Source organism: Apteryx rowi, unplaced genomic scaffold (assembly GCF_003343035.1).
Source record: "Apteryx rowi isolate R43461 unplaced genomic scaffold, aptRow1 scaffold_333, whole genome shotgun sequence".
In the NCBI taxonomy this organism is placed as follows: domain Eukaryota; kingdom Metazoa; phylum Chordata; class Aves; order Apterygiformes; family Apterygidae; genus Apteryx; species Apteryx rowi.
In genome coordinates this window covers 828,543-851,211 of record NW_020449786.1, presented here as the reverse complement: position 1 = coordinate 851,211, position 22,669 = coordinate 828,543, and the positions used below count along the sequence as shown (strand labels likewise).

Genomic DNA, 22,669 nt, shown 5'->3' with positions numbered 1-22,669 from the left:
TGTACTGTGGGTATTTGAGTTAGCTATAACCTCCTAAGTGCAACCACTGGATCTTTTATTTGTTCAACATAAAGGCCACTACAAGTAGCTAGTGAATAAAAAATAACTGCAATACACTCCAGAAAGGGAATTTATGTCAGCCTTGGGATGAAGTTTCCCAGGGGAGAATTCATCGACATAATGATATAGGACACTGCTGATGACAGCTGAAATACCTCCCACCCCACGTTTCTGGGCCAGACTGTTCCTGACCTCTATGTGGGTCCACAGAAGTCAGAGAAATTATGAAGTGCTTCCTCATCACTCCCCATGCACAGTTACGAGAGCCCAGCACAGCTGAAGTGCCTGGCTGGAATCCTCACCTATTGCTGTTAATGGGAGTTTTGTCATTGAGTTCAAATGAGCTTGAATTTCATCGATGTGATTTCTTCTCTTGTAATATTACTGTAAAAGCACCTTCTCACTCCACCCTGTCTCTGACCATACTAATCTATTTCACACTGCTGTTTTCCTAGATAGCTTCTATTTTTCCACCCAGAACTTCTAGCAAGGAGGCTTTTGAAAGTTTTCTACACTTACCAGAGATTTCTGAGTGCATGACAGTGCACGGAAAACTACTGTATAATGGGCTTCATATACATGGTAAGTTTGATGCTTCCGAAAATCATCAGACCCATGTATGCTATATCATCATGTTCAATGAGCCTGATAGGTTACAAAAGCTTCTGTATGTGCAGCAGATAACGGTATGACTGATGCCTTCCATCCATTTGGGAGCCTACAGCCTGTGTACTGATAACAGCCTGTAAGGAAGTGTGCTGCTCCCCATAAAACTGTGTGTGCAGAGGTCTCTTACCCAGCCCAAGATGAAGCCATAAATATCTCAAGGTAGACTGTGCTCTAAAGGCACCTCTTCAGAAAGATCACCTAAATTCCATGTAGATATTTCAGGCTATGAGAACCTAACTAGCAAGCAAGGTTTTTTTTTCCTCATACTCTGAATCATGAGTAAGATTTAAATCCTGTAAACAGTAGGAACAGCCACCAAAGTTGGAAGAATAAAAAGAAGAAAATTTGTTGAATTTAATTTATCAGAGCTCAGAAAATGCTGCAGAAATATTTAAAGAAAGGTGCTTTCATCCTCCTCTTTTCTTCCTCAAACAGGCAAGATTCTCAGTGAATTTACTCACACAGGCAGGAAATCAGGCTCAGATCCTCAGTATTAAATAATCTAACATGAGCCTTAGTGTATACAAGCAAAATAATAATAGTAATCAGAACTTGTTTTAAAACGATGTTGTGAAAACCAATGTTTACAGATGTAAAACTAATTGCACATAGCAGATGATGAACAAAAATCAAGTAAATTCATGCATTGCACATTTTCATCAAAACACACTATAATGCTTTGTGTCTTGAAAATTAGTGCCTAGTTAGGGCTTTTAAGTCTGTGTGTCCTCCTTTGCTTTTCTTTTTCATCCCATAAATCCTATGCTGCATCTTCCATAGTTCTAGTGCGCAAGGCTGTGATTTTCCCCCCTATTCTGCTTTTCAGCTACACCCCAGTTGTCTTGTCCCACCAGGGAAACTGCAGTTAAGACAACCTTTTCACACTCGGGGGAGGAGTGAAGGAGGAGGAAGAACAACTGAAATCCTAATTTCTAAAAGTGGGTCTCTCCTAGTTCTGCAGCTTTTGTACTCCTGAGAAACCTGGTCATCCACGTATACAAGCTTAGATTTTATTTGTGATTTGCGCTCATCTCCAAATGAAAGGAGGGAAATATCCTGCTCTTTCAGCACTGGTTTGACACCGCTGCTATTCTCTGTCCTCCCTGGAGGGCTAATTTACTTGGAAAACCAGCAAGTGACCCACATGCCACGCTGACAGTGTTGCAGAAGGAATAAAAACCCTCCTCGCAGCTATCACCACTTTATCACCTGCATGTGCATGGAAGGAGGCTCTTCCTTCTGCTGAGAAATCAGCTTAGGAAAGCAAAGTTTGAGCAGCAAATTCCTGTTATTTCAAAACACCCCATGTGACAGGATATTTCCTTATCATTTGGAGCCCAGAGCCTTCCCCCGATCCACCAGCCCTCCACAAGCGCGGCGGACCTGCCCGGCGGGAAGCCCTCTCCTCACCGCGGCCGCCAGCGCCGGCCCGCCACCCCTCGGCGGCGGGCAGCGAAGGGCCAAGCCTCGGCCATGGCTCCCTCCCTGCTCCTGGCTCTCCTCGCACTTGTTCCCCCTGCTTTGCCGCTGCTCGGTAAGTGCGGGAAGCGACCCGCCGGGGAGAGAGCGGGGTCTCGGCGCTGCCCTCGCTCCCAGGATGGCGCAGCTCGCCGCCGCAGCCSGGCGGCACCCGGGCGAAGCGCCCTCGCAGGTGGAGCAGAGCCTCCAGGACCGGCAGAAGTTTGCGGCCATTTTAACCCCCTCGGTGCAGGCTGAGGAGAGCCTCGACGTGCTGCGGGCGGGCGGGCGAGAGAGGGCCCTCCCTCGGCCGCCGGCCTGCCGTGTGCTCCCCTTCTCCGCTGCCCGGGCGCCGCGACACGCCGCGAGTTCCCGCCTCGCCGCTGCCGGGCGCCGCGCCGCAAGATGGGGCTGGCGCCCGCCGCGCCTCAGTTTCCCCGGCCGCAATGGCGCCTTGCCGGGATTTCACGTGTTACTTCTTGGTTTACACCCGCGTAACCGGTTACAATCTGCAAGGGCTGCGAAGTGTGAAGCTGCCTTTGCGTGCTGGAGCTTTTTAAATAATAATTAGCATGGAAAAGATGCCCGGCCAGTAAGATTTTACTGTACATGCTGCAGCCCTTTGTGTGTTAGCTGTGGCCAAAGATAGGCAAATAGTGACACAGTGTGATGGCTGAAGAAATAGGAAAGCCCGTGAGGAAATTTATACTAGAATCGAGTTGGGATGGTTCAGGGAAGAGACGCTAGGATCCATCTGGAGTGGATTATAATGGCGAGGTAAGCTGGTTCCTACACGTTTTAAAGAACCTCCTTCCAGAAGAAGTTCTGGAAACCTTCACGAAGAGTTATTCTGTTAGAAATTGGCATAATTCAAAGTGCCAAGACTGTGAGACTTGGGATCATGCTGCAACGAAGCTTTATGTGTGCCAGCTACAACTTACCTGCAGTAAAGGGCGAAAGGAAATCTTGCAGCTACAGGGTCAACGATGGCTGCTCCTGCATCCTGCTGCCTCCGCTCTGCCCTCCTGTCTCAGTGCCAGCTAATTTTCAGTGCCTGCTTCTGGTGGCAGTACTCTGCTTACTGCGCATGCTGCGTGCTTGAGGTTGTGTTGGGCGCTGAGCTGTTCACCCAGGTACGATCGCCTGTCAGAGCCCTGTGCACGGTGGGGCCTCTCTATGAGTAGCTGCATCATGTTTACACGCTGCTAACACCTTGTGGAGGTGTAGTCAGAAAAGGGTTGTTTTTTTTTCCACTGGCCATACCTCTTTATTCAGCTGTCCAACCTTCTCTCAGCAGCCGCTACTCTGCACCACTTCATGCTTGGGCACAGCAATCCAGGCTTCTGAGTTTAGACTACTTTGGGGCACCTTTTTCACATACATTATGTACTCTCTTTTAACACTGCAAGTTGCATAAAACATGGATTGTTATTTTAGGCCAAAAATACAATTTTAGCAGTTTGAAAGATGAGGCAATGTTTTCCACCATTGTGAAAATGTTTGACATCTTCCCAGCAACTTTAAATAAGGTTTCAGGAAAAGGATAGTTGCAAGCTTTGCATATATCAGTTTACAATACCATTGTACTAAATGTTGGTAGAAAAGCATCATAAAAAAAGTTATCACCAGCAGCGATAATTATACATTTCCTTCTATTGTCTGTGAGTAAAACCAATTGGCAGAAGGCAACAATTTCTGTCTCCAGTGCTCATCAGTTTTATACTACTTCCAAGTGAACTGGAAGCCCAAGGACAGAAGAAGGAAACCCAACCATGGATGAGATAAGTCTAGGTCAGCTCTTTCACTGAGACAGAGGTTATTCGTTCCCAGGTTATTCTTCTGTAGAAAAGTATGATCACTTCCACATTGGAGCCTCAGCAAAGAAGGGAAAATATTCTGTGATTAACGTGGTTTCCCCTTAAATATTTCTCCATTTTAGAATTTAATTTGGTAATCATACAATAAAATAATGTTTTAATTAGTCTGAATGCGGAGAGTTGTATAAATTACTATTTCTCTTTCCTAGCCTGTAGTCCAGTTAACGTACCATTTTAAGTCCTTGTACAGCAGGTTAGGTTATGTGATGCAATATCGGAGTGAACTATTAAGTTATCGCTTTAAAATGTATCTCAGGGGGATCAAAAGGAGAAAGAGAAATTCTCAGTCTTTGGGCAAGACCAGCTCAGAAGTGTTGCACTCTCTAGCAGATCTAGATAAATGATTCTAAAAATGTTTCTAGCAGTTACAATTTTGAAATAAAGCTTAAAATGTGAAAGTGCATGCTATGAAGCACCATTTACTAAGAGGGAGAAATAATTCCGGGAGTTATGAACAGCCTCATAGATTTTCATTAGTCATTAAGAGCAGTATCTGATGATGATGATATAAATCCCACTGTTGTCAGTATTTCATTCAGAACGGAAAAATGTAAGAAAGGAGAAAGAAATTGCAGATTACTGCAGCTGAGTGAAAAATGAGTATGCTGTGCTAGACTTGCAAGTAGCTTGTGTATAAAGCGTCAAAAAAAACCCAAACTTCCCCTCAGTTAAAATTTAGCAGAACTTATGCGAACAGAACTCCTTACCAAGGGGAAGCTGAGCCTGAAGTGCTGAAGGTCGTAGTTGTCTCCGAGCGCCTGGCAGCCGGGGCCCAGAGCCAGTGATGCCTGGCGTGCCCGTGGGCACCATCTGCAGCGTGCTCTGTGCGTGCTCCCTCCTTTCCRTGACTCTTATGGGTGCAGCTTGCAATAATACCACGAGCGTTTTCTTTTCTTCATTTTAACCCATGATTTAAAGCTATAGGAAACAACAGATCTGCATCTTTACTGCTTTGCACTTTTAAGTATAGATTCTTCCAGTGATGCAAAATAGTTTGAATGTCCTCAAATCTGAACTAGTTACATTCTGCATTCACTTTAACAGGTGTAGGCACCAGAAGTGTTGCACCCTCTTTTGCTGTGCAGTAGATGAGATTTTAACCCCAAGAGTAGTGTCTAGATTCATATTCGATTTAGACGGTATGTAAGATTACTTCAAACTCACTGATTCTAGTGTTTTTTGTCTTACAGATACTAGCATCTTTTTAATATATAATGAAGATCATAAGCGCTGTGTGCTGGCTCAAAGTTCTAGTTCGGTGACCACTGCTCCTTGTGTTCAAGACAATGAGTCACAAAAATTCAGGTGGGTCTCAGATCACCAGCTTATGAGCGTAGCATTGAAACTGTGCTTGGGAGTGCCTTCGAAGAAAGACTGGGTTCCCATCACTCTGTATCCTTGTGACAAGGCTAGTGAACTTCAGCGATGGGAATGCAGAAATGAGACTCTTTTTGCAATCCAAGGGGAAGATTTGTTTTTCAACTATGGAAACAGACAGGAAAGGAATATTATGCTGTACAAGGGATCTGGTTTATGGAGTAGGTGGAAAGTCTACGGAACCACAGACGATCTGTGTTCTCGAGGCTACGAAGGTAAAGTTCTGCAAATTAATTTCTATATTTCAAACTCATTTCTATGTTTATCTAATTAAAGTATTTTGAAGCATAGAATAATTTCTTTAGTCTTGTTAGTGATCAGTGAGTAAGACTTGGTGAAATTGGCAGTACTTGAGTGTGTGTTTTTGGGGGGGTTCATTTCTCCTCTCTCTCTCCCCCCCCCAATCCCCCTCCTTTTTTTGTTGTTGTCAAAATCAGGTTCTGAAAGGTAATTAACCATGCAAGGTAGTGATTCATTTGGAGGAGAAAAAAGCCCTGTGGTTACACAGAACATGCATATAACCATATATAATGTGTGATGGAAGCTTTTATTATTTACATGTGTACAGAAACACTGAGTGTGAACACATAGTCTGATCATGTTTTTTTTCCTTTGAGGAGCAAATATGAATGATGCTGTATGGTTTTAATTAACTCTTGATCCCTTCAGCTCCAATTCACTGAAGATGCCTTGCTAGGTATTTGAAGTGAGTCTCAGAATCGGCACTGATGTGTTAGACAAAGAAATAGGATATTTTAAATTGTTTAATTTTAAATTGTTTAATTTTAAATTGTTATGTATGATGCACTCATATACGTGTGTGTGTGTGTGTGTGTGTTTATGTTTACAGTAAGTATCTGGGAATATGTTTGGCTTCCCATTTAGTATCCTTTGATAAACAGGAATAGGCACAGAGAGAGGGAGGGATGTATTTTCTAGGGGTTAAGCAAGGGCTGATTACAGTATTAATCCTTGGGCCAGAGCCAGAAGAAAAGTACCCTAGCAAAGCAAATTACGTGAAAGGAGGCAGGGTGGAGATGGAGTTATGGCCCTTCCTCCCTTCCTCCTTTGTTTTCTCGCAGCAGCGGGGCAGTGTCCTTGGTATGTCATCTCCTTGGCGGTGCTGCTCTGTGCTTCCTCCCACCAGTGTATGTACATTACGTGTAACTGCATGCTCTTCCCCAGCTAAAACAGCCAGCAATTGAACAGGTTATTAACAGAAGAATCAGCAGTTGTTTTGAATTAGAAAGTCAATTGCTTACCTCTGTGGACTTTATATTCTTGGTGGTTATGCATGTAAATTTTAACATAGGAATGTGCTTGTCTTGGCACTCTCAGTTCTGTTTAACGTTTTGCTTAAGCGACAGAAAACTTGTTTCATTGTGGAAATGRGTATCAGGTTAAAGCTAGAGAGTAAAGTTACCCACATCTCCCATCCCTAGTGCAGTTTGTAGACTAAGCTAGCAAGCTCTGCTTGCTATAATATGGTCATAAAGCTGAACTGGCATAAATCCCATGCTTATTACTGCTTACACATTTTAAAAATATTGTGTCTCCTTAGATACCTACACAGTGAAAGGAAATGCCAATGGAGCACCTTGTGTATTCCCTTTTAAGTTTGGTGGTAAATGGTATGCTGACTGCACGGATGCTGGCAGATCAGATGGCTGGTTCTGGTGTGGGACCACGTCAGACTTTGATGTTGACAAGATGTATGGATTTTGCCCATTGAAAAGTAAGTTTTGTATGTTGATGAATCTGCTGTGGTCTGTTATTCAAACCTGGAAATATTGTCCTTGTCATCTGCTTTGCTGGACAGATACAATTTGAACTGGTGTGTTTTCCTGTCTCCACAGAGCCTGTATTCTTTTAGGAACCACTTAGGTATGTTAATATAGGGTTCAGCAKAAAAATTTTGACTGACTACGTCCAGGTGAAAATGAACACAATCATATGCTGCAACTGTAATTACACCATTTATTTAAATACAAAGTTAATTAGACATGAAGATATTACATTTGTGTATGTAAAAGGCTGTGTAGAAGTTTGTGCAGCAGAACTGGAATCTAGAATATAACTTAATTGTACATTAAGACTAGTTCGAAGGAACGAGTTGCCTCTGGAACATAGAGCAGCTCAAATTAGAACATTTTACTAAATTCCAGTATTTCCCAAATGTAGTAGTATGCTCCAGTGCCCAGTGTTCTGCGGTTGTGTAATTTAAAACAACAAGAAGCATTCATTTTTTACATTCCTGGCTTTGAGTCTAATTAAGAGTTTCAACTGTAATATTATATTAATACAGAATTTAAGGTAGAAGTGATGATATTACTTTGAGTAAATTCATGTAATATGCCTGAATGGATTTGAATTACTCTTATTTTTTAAATATTTGAATAAAATTTCTTTGAACTTCTGTAAAGCACCTACAAAGCACTTTGTCTTTAAGCTGCTGCTTTTCCTGTCACGCTGAGATAGGTGGCACTGCTCCCTCCCCTCTTTGTTACTGTAGCTTTCCTGTACAGCGCCAGCTGACCACAGTTAGAGCTGAAGAGAAAAATGTTTCTTGTTTGATGTGAAGAAAACAGAGTGGATTGATCTTAACTGCTGTGATGATTAAGTATCAGTGTCCTTGTATGATTTCCATGAATGATGCTTTCATTATTTCAGAAAAAAATTGCATGCTCTTTTTTCCTATGACAGTATTATTTTCAAGATATTAAAAAGACTTTGGGAATATCAATCCCATAAATGTAGCACATGCAAGATCAACATAAGTATGCTACCTGTGTAGCATGTTTTCAGTAAAGCAAATAGGAGGCATCATTAAAATTGTGTTTAGTTCTTTGACATAATTCAAGGAAATCCATTCGGATGACTGTGAATGTTTTTGGAAAAAGCTGCTTTATGCTGATTGCCTGCATGTTTCCTTCCTGATTCTGCAGTACTGACTATAAAATATTCAAGTTTGTGTCATATATTTTAGTTAGAGACAAGCCTGGGTAGCAGAAGTTTTAATCAGTCCAGACTATGACAGAGGAGTGCATTGCATCTAAGAGTGACAAGTTAATAAATTCCAACAGCAGTTTTTAAACATACAACTTTTAAGTCTTTGTATATTCAAGTTTATTTAATAAGATTTAAGCAGTGTTGTTTTTTAAACTATCAGGGGAAGCAAAAGTGCTGATATGAAAATATGTAATGCAAAGTATTATAGCCCTTCATCCTGGGGCTCAGACACACAGAAAAATTATTGTGATTGAAACAGTCACTTTTTTTCATTGTGAGCAAAACCTACTCAAAAATTCTCAGATATGAAGAGAACTAAGACCATACTCATGGGCAGTTACTATTGCTCAATGGAAGTGTAGAAATTTGACTGGTGTGGGTAACATAATTGTGAGTATGAGCCCTTAGTTTGGTGCTTTAAAAAGAGATGCTGATACAGTGGCAATGGAAACTTAAATCCTAAAGGAAGATACAGAGACTTTTTATTACTCCAAACAGTTTTTAATAGCCTAGGAAATATTGATGCTTTACAGGTTATACTATGTCTTCTTGAGTTGTATTTTGCACTGCAATGTAAAGTAGGTTTTGAGGAAGAAAACAGATTGCACAATACAAGATCATCAGGAGAGCTAGTCATGAGGAGTATCTTTGGCTATATTCAAGTTGGCAAAAGTCTGTTAAGACCACTTTTTTGATCAATTGAAAGAGCTAGAATTTCTCTGAAAAATTTAGAGTGCCTTATAAATAATGCACAAAACTTGGAGCTGACTAGGGCCTGTGGAGAGGAAACAGGGTGCAGGGAATGAGGAAAATTTAAATAGTCATTGGGGAAGTCTACCTCCATTCATTCATTCACAAAACATTAAATTATTTTTTTGTAGCAGCTTTTTCCCCCATGTTGGCATTTCAAGACATTCTGAAGGGTTTTTTCGCTGTGGTTTTCCATCTGACTCAAAATGCCTGGTGTGTAATTGGTCAACTAAGTTTTATGGGACAGTTTGTCTTCTTCCTTCTGAATGAGCTGGAACTCATAACCTGACTTTGAGCCTCCCAAATTTATCTAGCAAAAAGAAAAGGAGGAGCACTTTAGGAAAAGAAATTTAGATGAAGATAAGCATGTGAAGAAAATTTAGTATACTTTAGATCTTTTTAATATTGACAATACTTTGTTATGTATTTTTATATACTATATTGTAAACTTATATGGATTATAATGTCTTTATTATGGGATTACGCCCTGACTATGGGGTTAAAGAGGGAAAATGGCAGTTGTTTTATGTGTTATCTAACAGAATTTATATTCTGTTTTTGCGTGCCATGATTGCAGTTTCTAAGGATATTGGCCTGAGACTCCAACTTGCTTTCAGTGGACAACTAAGAAAACAAGAATCCTTTTACTGTTACTGCTAGTCAAAGGCTAGATATCATTTTGCAATTTTGAAATTAAAATCTCTCAAGACCATTACCAATTTCTTGATTCTTCCATTTCCAAATTCAGGAGGAATACTGTATTCTGATGTGATAATTCTGTTGCCATTGTTTTGATTGTAGGTGCAATAAATATTTGCATTGCTCAGGACTTTCCTGTGCCTTTCCTATAAATTTGATCTTGTCCATCATGGGCTGTGCCTGAAATTCGATGTGTTTTTTGTTTGCTTTACTTTAAAGACTGAGAATTTTTGAAGACAAGAATGAAATCTTGTGACTTACCATATTTTATTTCTGGGACTTTGATAGTAGTTCCTAGTGGAAATAGCTAGTTCTCACTAAGCTCAGCGTATACAAAAATTGCATGCTGAATTCATCTGTGTAGGGATGAAGTTGAACTTTTTCGCTCTCTTTCCAGTTATGCACTAAGGACAAGTGTGGTTTAACATTAATTTAGTTCAGATGCTAAAATATAGTTCCAGAAAAGTGATTCCTCTTCCAGTTTCTCTGGGGATGCAAATGATGGGGGCTTTAAACGATAGCATATAACCTTTCAGCAGTTCTGCTCTGTGAAGGTATTTGACCTCACAGAACTCAAACATCTTAAAATTAAATTTTTGAAGGTTAAGAACTGAACTTTGATTTTTGTGAAAGACCACAGCTCTACAGATCAGCCCTTTTGAAAGTCAGTCATAAGTTAAGAGACTTGAGGGAGGGAAGTAAAAGGTTGGATGAATGTCAAAGACATGTTTTCCTCTTCCTCAGTAATAATTGTACAGAMGACAAGTAGTTGCCACCAATGCAGAACAAAAAGAAAATTTTAAACACTCTTTATCAGGTCAGAGCCAATTTTCTTTACCAAATTCTAGATTTTAATATTTTTACAATCTCCATTTTACCTCAGGCTTATTGTGCTTGTGTGCAGGAATTTATGGTCTTGTAGAACACAATGTACCAATGAAATTTTACCTTCCGGTAGTCATAAATATTTTGGGCAGAAGTTGGTTTACAGATAATGATACAAAAGTTCCCATTTTTAGTCAAATGTCAATATTATAGTAGCCTATGTTTTATTTCTGTTGTGTAAGGCTAATTTGAAAAGAAGCACTTCATATTATCTGTAGGCTGTCAGATTTAATACAGGAAAAAGTGGAACTGGTTACTGACCTGCTGACATTTAACATGTACCATCTTTTGTCTTGAGTTTTGTTTATTGTACTGTTTTCCTCTTATTTGCACACTAAAGTTTTCTGAACTCTCTGAAATCGGAAAAGGAAAAGACCTCTTTCTCTCAAATTTTTCATAGCTTGCAACTTGAGAAGCTCTGATACAGGCTGCAGGAATTTCAGTTCTTTTCCCCTGGTCAGCCGACATACAGTGACCTCCAGTATATTCTGCTTTTGTCATGCAACTTTAATCTCTTTATGGAGTTCTATTTAGGTCAGTGTTGAGGCCTCTTGTAGGATCCATTTTTGGCAGAGTGAGATCACACTGTTTTATGTTGCTTGCTGGGGGGATACAACTGACGTAAGCCAGGAGGGGCTGTGATAGTAGACTAAGCAATGTGATACCTACTGGGGCCACTTCTAATGTTGGGCCCTGCGGAAGACAGTTTCACTGGTTTGGCATTGGGCCATGTCCTTCCGTGCCAGGTTCAGGTATTCGGGAGGTCACAGCTGAGTCAGGTGGCAGAGAAGACGGTGTGGTGGTGTATCAGATACACGCCTGAGACGGTGCAGGAACTGCATGAGAGTGCGAGAAGGATGTTGAAAATGTAAGTTTTGCATTCAGTGCATGGGATTTGGCAGATCAAAGTTGAGAGCAGCTGTTAAAATACCTTTATTGCAGTTACAAAATCAGTAGCCACCTTATGTAGTACCCAAAATTTGAAAAATAAAGGGGGGCTTCTTAGCTCAGAACAGTAGTCAGCCTGAGATACACCTTAGGTAGGATAGGAGTTTTTAAGCCTATTTTTTCTTCCATAGTGACAAATCAACTCTTTTAGCGTGACTTTAGCTACTCATCTTCTATCCTGAATACCAGCTTTGTTCTACTGGAGAAAATGGTGAGACTCTGTCATTACCTGTGTATTGCCCAACCCTGCTGCCATGGTTTAGCTCTGACAAGGATTTATTAACACGTTAGAGAGCCTCAGGACTCCTTCCAAATCAGTTCTCTATTGCAACATTTAGGTTTGTATATTTTTGCTGTGTGATTTATTCTACATATTATCTGGCTCAGTCTTAGTAATTGGTTATAGTGTTTCCTTTTTCTCCCTACAGTTAATAGTATTGATTTGTTGTGGAATACCGATCCTTTAACAAATGTCCAGTACCAGATAAACTCCGAGGCAGCTCTGAAATGGCACCAGGCAAGAAAAAGCTGCCAACAGCAGAAGGCAGAGTTATTAAGCATCACTGAGTTGCATGAGCAAACATACTTGACAGGTAGAGTAATATTGTCCATCAGCTTCTTTAAAAAGTGTGTTACTGTAACAATGACACTCATATACCACATTCCATCATGAAATTAGGTACTTTGTTCAGTTCTGTTAATTAATAGATTTAAATTGCTATCTTGAACAGCTCAGCTGGAGACCCTTAAGAAAGATAATGATTATTTTATCCTGAATTAATATTCTTAGAAACTTACAATAGCATAAAAAATACAGCAATTAAGTGATGCAAGCAATAAAGAAAGAAGGTTGGAATGCTGGAAAAGGCAAAGTAGTTTTCAAATCAAAGATTCAGGTATCAAGATTGTATTCTTTTTATATTCTTTATCCTTGTGTATGCTAGTCATCATTTTTGACTGCCTATGACATCAGTATGTGCTAAAATACTAAAAGAAAAAAAAAAGAACTAATAAACCAAAAGGACTTAAAAACAGCTTGCTTTACTCTCAATCTGCTGTCCATTTTTTTTCTCCTCTGAGAAAATTCACTCCTGAATTCTTGCTTGGATGCATTTACATTCTGTATGAAACAGTCTCCTTTTTACAACTTTCTTAGCCTGTGTACACACATTAAGTAGTCCACTAATTCCTCTGTTAGGTAGATTAGAAAATACTTTGACTATGTTACATCAGTTGGAAGATAATCTTTTCTATGCTATAAGGTATATGTTGTAGTTTATAAGTTCATAGGATGACTGGTCATTTGATAAATGTATTTTTAATGCTATGTACAGTCTGTTCTGTCTAAACTTTTGTTTTCAGTTTAAGAATTTGGTCAAAACATGGGCTGTTCTTTTACTGAGTGTGATGAAATTATTGTTAAAAAGAAAGCCCAGTGGAGCAGTCTAACACTGAAAACCACATGTACAGGTTTAGCATTCCCACCTCAACTCTACGGTTAAAAGTTGTTAGAACTTGTGCTGGGTCAAAGGAGAAGCAAATGGTTGCTGGACTTCAGCTCTCAAGTTTTGAGAAAGTATTTTCTCTCGCTGTGCACTTCCAGTATTTCTCTTTGTCTTTGTTATCTAGGTTTGACTGGCAGATTGAGTTCTGCTCTCTGGTTTGGTCTTAACAGTTTGAATTTCAACAATGGATGGCAATGGGTTGGTGGTGCTCCTTTTCGATACTTAAATTGGGTTCCAGGTAAGGATTGTTTGTGTTTAAAAGGCAAAAATCTGGTCTTAGTGTAATGCATTTCTTTTCTAATACTCTGTTTTCCTACATTTATTGAACATTTTTTGATGTTGAAAGATTCTGACTGTGGATATAAACACTGTGAATGATGGCCCTTATGCTGGGGATACATGCTGGGCTTAATTTATCATTCACAATCGAAATTATAGCTCAAAATCCAAGGAAAGTTTTAAAAGTCATCTACTTACATTTCATCTGGATATCTTCTTAATATTCTTTACTTCTGTGTAAATACAGAATAAATCTAATGCTTTAACTCTCTTCAGCTGTGAGATTACACTGTTCAGTATATTTTTTATTTTTTTAGTTCCTTTCCTTTCCAGTTTGTTTTGGTTATTTGCTTAAAAATTGGATTTTCATTTTCATTTTGGGATTAATCTACCCATGGCATGTATAAAACATGTATAAAACTGAACATGTTAGGCTAGTCTACTTTGAAGCAGAAAAGGCTACTTCACACCTGTAGTTGCAATGTTGAACTCTGATGCCGGTATTGAAAAGCTAGTCTCCTATGCTATCTTGATAGACAGCGGACAGGCACTTTTCTGGCTCTTCAGAGTGCCTGGGTTGAGGTGATTTGTAGCAGGACCCCAGGAGGAACCTGTTTCCTTGCACTGTCTTTGGAGACTAGGCTATTAACTTAGAGTAGATGCCTGAAGTTAGGTGGTGTGAATGCTCTTCTTCATCTTCACAAAGTGTGTCACGTATATTTAATAGGCAGTAGCCAGTGTGTGTAAAGGCACACTGCATCATATTACACAGTAACTTCCTTAGGTAAATAAACCCRAAGCCGTGTTTCTGGGGACAAACGTCTTGTGTAGGCAAGCTTGAAGAGTAATTGAACCATTGTATAAATAGCTCTCTAATGGAGAGATTGCACAAGGCAAACAGATGGGCTGAACTGAAAGTTGCTGTGATGCTATTTATAGATCTGTCTTACAAGTGCACTGGTGAGGATCTACATATAATGAAAAGAGGTGGAAAGCTTTGACGATGTGAGATGGAACCAAAGCAATGAGGGGAGCTATTTACGGTTGTTAAAACTGCAGGCCACTCTCGGTTATGCTATAGAGAACTATATGGGTTTTGAAGTAACTAAGCTGACCTTCCTTTATCTTTAACTCCTTATGTTTGATTTCACTCTGTTTTTTAATTTCATTTTCAAAGGTAATACTCTTAAATCCATATAGCCTATTTTATGAGTGTGCTATYTCTTGCATGATTTTGCTCTGCCCAGACTATCTCTATCTTGTCTGCATTACCCTGGATGTTCAGGRGTTGGCTGTACTTCCACTAGTGCATTTTTGAAGAATTGGTGGGAGCTTCACATTCTTCCATCTCTCTAGCCATAAATAAATATCAGGAGAAAGAATGTGTGACCAGGGAGCTAAGTTATCAACATTTAGACCAAGACTGTGCTGATTAAGCATTTGGGAGAGCTAACTGCTAACAGCTGAACTTCCTTGTTCATTAAAACAATTTAATTTTTGTATTTTTGAAAAAAAAGCATATATATATATATTTTTCCCCATGGGAAGATATAACATATGACTGCCAGTAGAAGACTAAATGTAATCAAGGTAATCAGATCATAATGACTTAAGAAAATTTTCATTTGAACAATCTTGCACATTAAAAATTATTGTTTTGCTGTGCTTATTGCTGAGCAGTACTGAAACTTACTTATATATAGTATAGTTGCATGTATTCAGAAGTGAAACAAAATACATGTTAAGTTTAATTACATTAGACCAGATCTTGAAAAATTGATCTGGTTTACTGTAGAAACTTACTCTGTTCTAAAAGTTTTACTTTTCTTCTGGATATTCCTGTTAGTGCTAATACGAATCTTCAAGTGAAAATATCTGAATGTCCTGCTATTGTCATATTGTTTAGGCAAGTGGACAAGAAGTTCACATTAGTGAAATAATTACTTATTATTTTTCTGTCTTTACTGTTATACTAAGCACTGAATTTGGCCAGCTTAGTGAACCATTCTTTCACCTAAAGTTTGTGCTCCAGGGGCYGAACGTTCTTCGTTAGGAAAGGGAAAAAAACAAATCAAACTGGTGTACTGTTATACCTTTCACGAAGACTTTACACCTGTGAAGAGGCCCTTAAAATTGTGAACTGGATAAATATCTCAACTTGTGGTTGCTATGAAAAAATACCTCCTAAGGAAATGAACTTCTCCGTTCAGGCTAAGGGACTGCTTACTGTTGAGGATCAAAGTTGTATAGATATTAATGTATCTAATAATTAAAGCATGGAACAAATTAGACTGTGAGAGTAACTGGGAGGGTAACTGTGATGTGCTTGTAGTTAGTTGTTGTTGGATTTTTTTGTTTTTTTAAGGAAGCCCCTCTCCAGAGCCTGGAAAAATCTGTGCAGCGTTAAATCCTGGCAAAGGTGCCAAGTGGGAGAATCGGGAATGTGATCAGAAACTTGGCTATATTTGTAAACGAGGAAATGCTACTTTAGAATCTTTCATTATTCCTGCAGGTAGGTTGGGTCATAAAACCCCAACAAATTATTAATGATCAGTGTTTTACACCTGTAATTCTGATGGGTATTTGTTTTTCTAGATGGTAAAATTGAGAAAAAGTCATATCTCTACAGACTTTGGATTGACTAAGATTCTGTGTAAAAGTGAACAGTGTGTACTTCCTTTTTATTCTGGACTCCATATATGTAGTAATCTTTCTCTAGTAGCTTTGAGCTCTATATTGCAGAAATTATTGAGTTCTCTTTTCCAAAAAACAAGCAGAAGTGTCAGGTTTTCATCATGAAGCAAAAGGAGAAATAATTTAATGTTTAAAAAAGAGTGTAATTATCGAAAGCCTTAAGTTCCCATTTAAAAGAATCTATTTCATCTTGCAAGCGTGTTTACTATTTATGAAACAGAATGAGTTTGCTAATGCAAGTTGGTAGTGGACTACAGGAGTTTTTTTAATTCTTTCGAAAGAGTTAATAATAATAAAAAAATACACACACACAGAAATATACAGAAATATACAGAAATATAATTTTGGCACATGGTTGGTGCACATAGGTAAGACAAACAGGGAAAAATTGTTGTAGCTTTATTTAGACCTGTTGCCTTAAAATCCCTCTGCATACCATAATTTACCTTGTTACTTCTTCCTTTGTTTCATCATCCTTTCCTTCTGTTATCCCCTATTTCTCAAGTTTTTATCTCTTTCCAGAACATACAGATATATCCTAAATCCAGTGACATTATTTTGCATGAGTTTTAAGAGCAGAAAGCCTCAACTGCCAAACCACTATTGAATTTTTAGTCCATCTATTTATATGCATTATGGGCAAAACAGATGTCAGACACTTAGTTTTCAAAAGGTTTGGTTTGTAAACCATGGCCTTTAATGCCATTCCTGATTCTGACAATATGCAACCAGTCCTGTCCAAACTGCTTAGGATAGAGACTTCTGCCTAATTTGTTTTGCTTTATCACTAAGAGAAAACCACAGAAGAATGTGCTAGTGTCTCATAGATGGTTTGGGACATGAAAATTGTAGTCAAGCGTATTTGTTCCCTGGTTCGAGAAGGACTTTGCTGTATATTTTAATACTTTCCTGAATTAAGACGTAAATTTTTGTTGATATTTGTTTACAGCTGATAGCCAGATAGCTTGCTTTTTATAGCTCATCTTAGACTTTTCAGCTGGTTATTGCTCAGCTTTTCAGTTTCTTAAATCAGTCCTTAAAAACTGATGACTATATATAGGCTGTCAATTCTATAGTGGCTGCTATCTTATTTAGATTTAAATTCAGTTGGAGGGGGTGGAACGGCCATTTTTTTCTTATGCATTAGGCTTTTGATCCCCGCACCCTTAGCGCAACAGTAATGGGGAGGAAGAAGAGAAATGAGACAAAAGTTTTCAATTGTACAGAAATTGCTGAGTAAACATGGTGACAGATTAACCAGAGATTGGCAGCGATTCATATCATAAATAATTTTCCAAAACGTCCACTGGAAGGAAGTCATAAAAGAAATAAGCATGTAATCATGCAAGGTGTTAAGTGCCCTCAACTTTTACTGATGTAAAGGAAAAGTCATGGCAGATAATGTCTTCCTGGCTAGGGCTCCTGAATCAAGAAATAAATTAATCTCAAATTCATGCAGGCACTTACTTGTGCACTTAATGTTAAGCACATAGGCAATCTTTTGAAATTTAACCCCAGAAGTTGCAACTGAGTCCAGCAAGGCAGTATATGAGGTCTGTGGGACAGAAGAACGCTTTGCAGCAGAATATAGTCATGTTTGTATCCAAAACAAAGTAGAGAAAGATCTTTACAGAATCTTTACTTTTGTGGCAAATGAAGATTTTCCTGAATACAACTGCTATGTAGCTTTTTGCAGCAAAAGTTTTTTTCCACCAGGGGGCCACATAATTATATACATGTAGGTTATGCAAGACTGTTAGGGCTTCAGAGCATTTGCCCCCTAATACAGCTAAATGGATCAATAGCAGCCTTTTAATTTCACTGGCAAAACTAGTTTATTTTTTAACTTCATTTTCTAAGGAAATGGGCATGTGTGATCATGCTGTCTGTCCGTCCACCTCTATCGAGTGACTGCTGAAACAGATTTCATCCCAATCTGGCAAGGTCTAGTGATCCTAAAGTGTTACATTTCCAAATGTTTCATAAAACCAAACCTCTGATTAGAGGAGAGGAATTATATTAGTGTCACTGTTGTGACTGCCATGTGAGCTCTGTCTTATCAGACCATAGAGAATGGATATGGGAGAGAGAAATTCTGAATGCTTGAATCTTGAGGCAAACTTTAGTTAGTGCTTTCACCCCATAGGCACCCAAGTCAATTATTGTGAGACCTTCAGACTTCAGGAAACCAAACTTAAATAGCTTACAAAATTGATTGCTGTCTTTTTGAGGAAAAGTTGTTACCAAAAAACCATTCTATGCTTACAAGCTTCATTTCTGTGTGTTGATCTGTTCCACAGTAAATCCATCAGCTGGACATCTGGGATAACGTTTTCTACACACTAACGTGATTTCCTTGATTGCCTCGTATTTGTTTAAATTTGAATTGCTTCTTTGGCTTAAATTAGATGAAATTCAGGGTCTAGCACTTATTTTTCATTAGGATGAAAAAATGGTTATATGGCTTTGAGTCATCATGTGCATTTTCTTTAATAGGAGAAGGGGGAAGCACAGAGTTCATTTTGTCTGAATACTAGGAATGAAGAACTGAAGGCTTACTCTTACCTCACTGTGTCATTCAGTAAGACGTGCAGATGTGTACCAAAGAAACTATACTGTCAACTGCTTCTCTTATTTTGCTGCCTGTAACAAATTACATGGCATCACTGGATTTACAACCAGAAGAGCCTTCCGGCCTGCCACAGCTGCTTTAGTGTTTACAGTAATAGTCCCACAGTCTGAAAAACAGACTTTTACAGTTTCACTGGGGAATAAAGAGCTTTGTGATAGTCTTTGTATCCATGACTGAACTGCTGATGTTTGTTCTATTCAGTGATAACAGTTTGCAGAAGGATGCACAAAGTGTGTTGGAGGTACATATAAGCCTACATTGTTTTCAAAGCTGTTCTCTGACTCCTGTAGCAAACACCTTAAAATGCCATATAGCCAGAGACCAGTACAGACATAGGATGAATTAGACAGCTGTCTAAAGCATCAGACTGACTACAACAGCATTTGCCACTTTGCTTTCTCCCTTTCCTCCCTCACTTATCCCAACAACACTAAGTACAATCAGTTTGACTTTTCAGGGTTCTCCCTCTCTATTCCAGTTCTTTCCCTTCTGTGGCAGGATTGATGGTGCTCTGACCCAGCACTGAGCCCCTCCTTCCTGGGGAGACGAAGTTCATTACTTAACACTTTCTGAGAACGTGCTAACACTTTCTTGACGCAGGTCTGCAAATGGCAGGCTATGTTTATAGCTGTGCTAGAAATCTGTGTTGTGACACTAAGTACCTACTAATTGTTGGCATATTCCAGCTGAAACAGGATATGTGTTTGCAACCTGGGCCTGACTGATCATGACTTTGGATGCCTACTTAAATATTTCCATGGAATATACCCAGTCGGTGTCATACACAAACATGTTGCTTCTACTGCCCCAACACACATAATAAGATTTTTTGCCAACAGAATTTCTGCAAACCTGCWATCTATGTTCTGCTCTATACAGTGGTGTTTGCTAAGCCCTTCTGCTGATTATAAATAGAGTGCTGCAAGAGTCATAATTTGTTTCTGTAACAGTGGTATTGTGTTTATCAGACTTTTGGATGGCACTCCTCCCAAGACTGAATTGTTTGCTGAACAACAGTGTGGTTGTTGGCAGTGCTCCGGTGCTGTCTTGTTTGTTGAACTTCTAAAAGCAATTTTTAAGCATAAGTCATTTACTTTGGCAGTATAATTTTCTCAATGGAGCCTTTTAAAAGGGTTCCTAAAAGCAGTATTTTTATTTGGATTCTCTTGTGATGCTGTAGAATCAGTTCTCTTTTCTTTGCTATTGTAGCAAATAGGACTAATCCGTAAAATGCTTAAGGTTTGTGGGGAAAAAATTGCCTTCATATATATGTTTTGTGTGCCTGAGTTCTTATCATGTATCAATGCAGCCTGGAGAATGAAGAGAAATGCTAACATGAGTGCAGAAAACTGACAGAGCACAGCTCTGTAGACCTTATATTTTAAGAGGATCATAGCATGTATGCTTAAAAAGTGTGTTTTGTATGGCCAAAAATGTATTTTGACAGTCAGTTTTAATTCTGTCTTTTCCTGTGTTGCGAGCATTTCTTTTGCAACTGTAATATTCTCTAAAAAAATTTGGAAGTTTTAATTTTTAATCATGCTTGCATTTTATCTTCCCTGTACATATTTTTCAGCTCTGCGGTTCTTCATGAAAAACATATATAATTAATTTGTTTGTTAAATCATTGCTTATGTAATTTTCAGTCTTTACATAAGAATAACATTCTAAAACTGTTCATGGACATCTCTTTTCAGAGTCTAACGTGCCTATTAGATGTCCTGATCGATGGATGTCGTATGCTGGTCACTGTTACATAATTCACAGGGATCCCAAAATATGGAAGAATGCCTTAACTTCTTGCAGAAAGGAGGATGGGGATCTGGCGAGCATCCATAATGTTGAGGAGTACAGCTTTGTTATTTCTCAGCTTGGGTACCGTGAGTATTTTTTGTTATGACAGATCAATATTTATACTAAGAAAATTAAGGGTCTTGAATATGTCTTATTTACTAAGAAAAGTAGGAGTCTGTTTCAGAAAAGTCTTGATCATGGGGTGCAGAGGGAGTTAAATTTTAAGCTTCAAAAATGTTTGGAAGAAAAAAACAGTAAGAGCGCTAAAAGAAACAAACTACTGTCAGAGAATAGCTGTGATCAATGTTGTGAATTGCATCAAACCCAAACTCCTGTTTCTCAGGATCTGCTTCTACCTCCTCTTACTCAGATAAAAATAATTTTCAATCTTTTCAGAGGATGGGAGAAATGTTACTGCCAGTCTGCAAAGATAGGTGAGAGGAAACAATGTTTGTTGGTCAAGACAGTGTGGGAAGATTTGAGTTCTATTACTAGCACTGCCATGTCCTAATTCTTTAAGTCAGGTCCTGCCACCTGTGTTTCTTCTGGAAAAGAAAGATGTCTGTCCCAGTATGTGGATTCAGATGTGCTTCATATAAATACATTTCTTAGGCAATAGATCTCAGCTTCTAAGCATATATTTGAGTTACCGCAAAGCAAGTTAGGCTACAGGTGCAGGGTGTTCATCAAGGGAGATGTGGTCATGCTGACTGTGGGGCAGTTTTGTGGCTGATATTGCTTTGCATGGACCTGATTTTGAATATAGCATCAATCACTGCTTTTTGGCAGGAGGAGCATGTTCACACCTATGTTTGCTTCTGTGCAGTAACTGATCTTATGGGTGCTCTTAGTCCCAGGTAAGTGASAGGTGGTTTATCCTTCACTGAAAGTGCAGTAAGCCACATTGGCCTGCAGTCTAACAGCATTCTTAGAGTGGCAATCATAAAATATCTCATATGCTTTAATTCTGCATCCTAGCCAACTCCGTGGTAACTTGTGCTTGTCTCCATATCCCTGAAACAGTGATTTCTTGTCATTTAATGAACAGGCCTGTAATTCTTTTCTTCTTTCAAGGGATTATCAGGAAAGGTGGGACCTCTAGATATGGGATATTAGGTATTTTAAATTAGTTAGACTTGCATTTGGCTCTGAAGGAAAATAGATGCATTCACCTTACTCCTTGGAAGTACATTATTTCATAATTTAATGCTTTCTTGACTTTCCTTGACTGACTGAGCTGCACTGTTTTTGTAAAAGTGAATGTTTCTGAAAGGCAAGCAGTCTTGAAGGAAGCCAGGCTTCTCACATATGGCACACTCCCTGCAACAGACTATTTTGAAAGTTTTCTTTTCAGAGGAAGAAAATTGAAATGACTGAAGAAGCCTTTTAAGGCAGTCTTATGAAGGTATCAAATTACCATTACTCACCATGGAGATGAGAACACCATGTATTGCAGTGCCTAGAAAATCTTGTCTGCATCAGAAATCTGCTGCTGCACTCAGTGCTGTACAAACAGAACAAAAGCCAATCTTTGCGCCAAACAATTCACAGTCTCATGATAAAACAAACAAAGAGGGGATACAATGAGATGAGTATTGACATAACAGCCAAACTTGGTCAGTTTTTGTTGGCATCAGCCACAAAGGAGAACTTTAGAGAGGAACATGAAGAAGAATAAAGAAGTACATTGTGGAAAGTTCTGTGTTTACATGGAAATGCAGCATGTGATATGGCACAAACATGGCCCAGTGCATGTCTGGGAGAGTAGGAAACAGCTTATTTATAAGGTGGCTATGAAAAAAAGTTCTTACTATTTAGTCACCTAGCTTTAGAGAAGGTTGCAGAACTTTGTGACAGCATTTCTTCTTTAGAGGAGATAATGCTATGTAGAAAGTGACTCCACTAATTCTTGACCATTTGATGGCTATGTGCTTTTTAGGAAAGACGGGCCAGGAAAGCGAGGTGGTGGAGTTGCTCTTTATGTGAGAGAGCAACTGGAATGTATTGAGCTGTGCCTAGGGGTGGATGAAGAG

General features: G+C 39.1%; 1 protein-coding gene across 1 annotated transcript in view; it reads left to right on the top strand.

Moving 5' to 3' along the window:
* The first annotated feature begins 2,170 nt into the window (after positions 1-2,170).
* LOC112969089 (macrophage mannose receptor 1-like) overlaps positions 2,171-22,669 on the top strand; it is a 59,813-nt gene continuing 39,314 nt past the window's right edge. Inside the window, exons 1-7 of the mRNA XM_026071964.1 lie at positions 2,171-2,263; positions 5,255-5,656; positions 7,003-7,176; positions 12,161-12,325; positions 13,362-13,475; positions 15,882-16,028; positions 20,540-20,722. Of these exons, the coding sequence (XP_025927749.1) occupies positions 2,203-2,263; positions 5,255-5,656; positions 7,003-7,176; positions 12,161-12,325; positions 13,362-13,475; positions 15,882-16,028; positions 20,540-20,722 (1,246 nt within the window). The 5' untranslated portion in view covers positions 2,171-2,202. The remainder of the gene's footprint in view (positions 2,264-5,254; positions 5,657-7,002; positions 7,177-12,160; positions 12,326-13,361; positions 13,476-15,881; positions 16,029-20,539; positions 20,723-22,669) is intronic.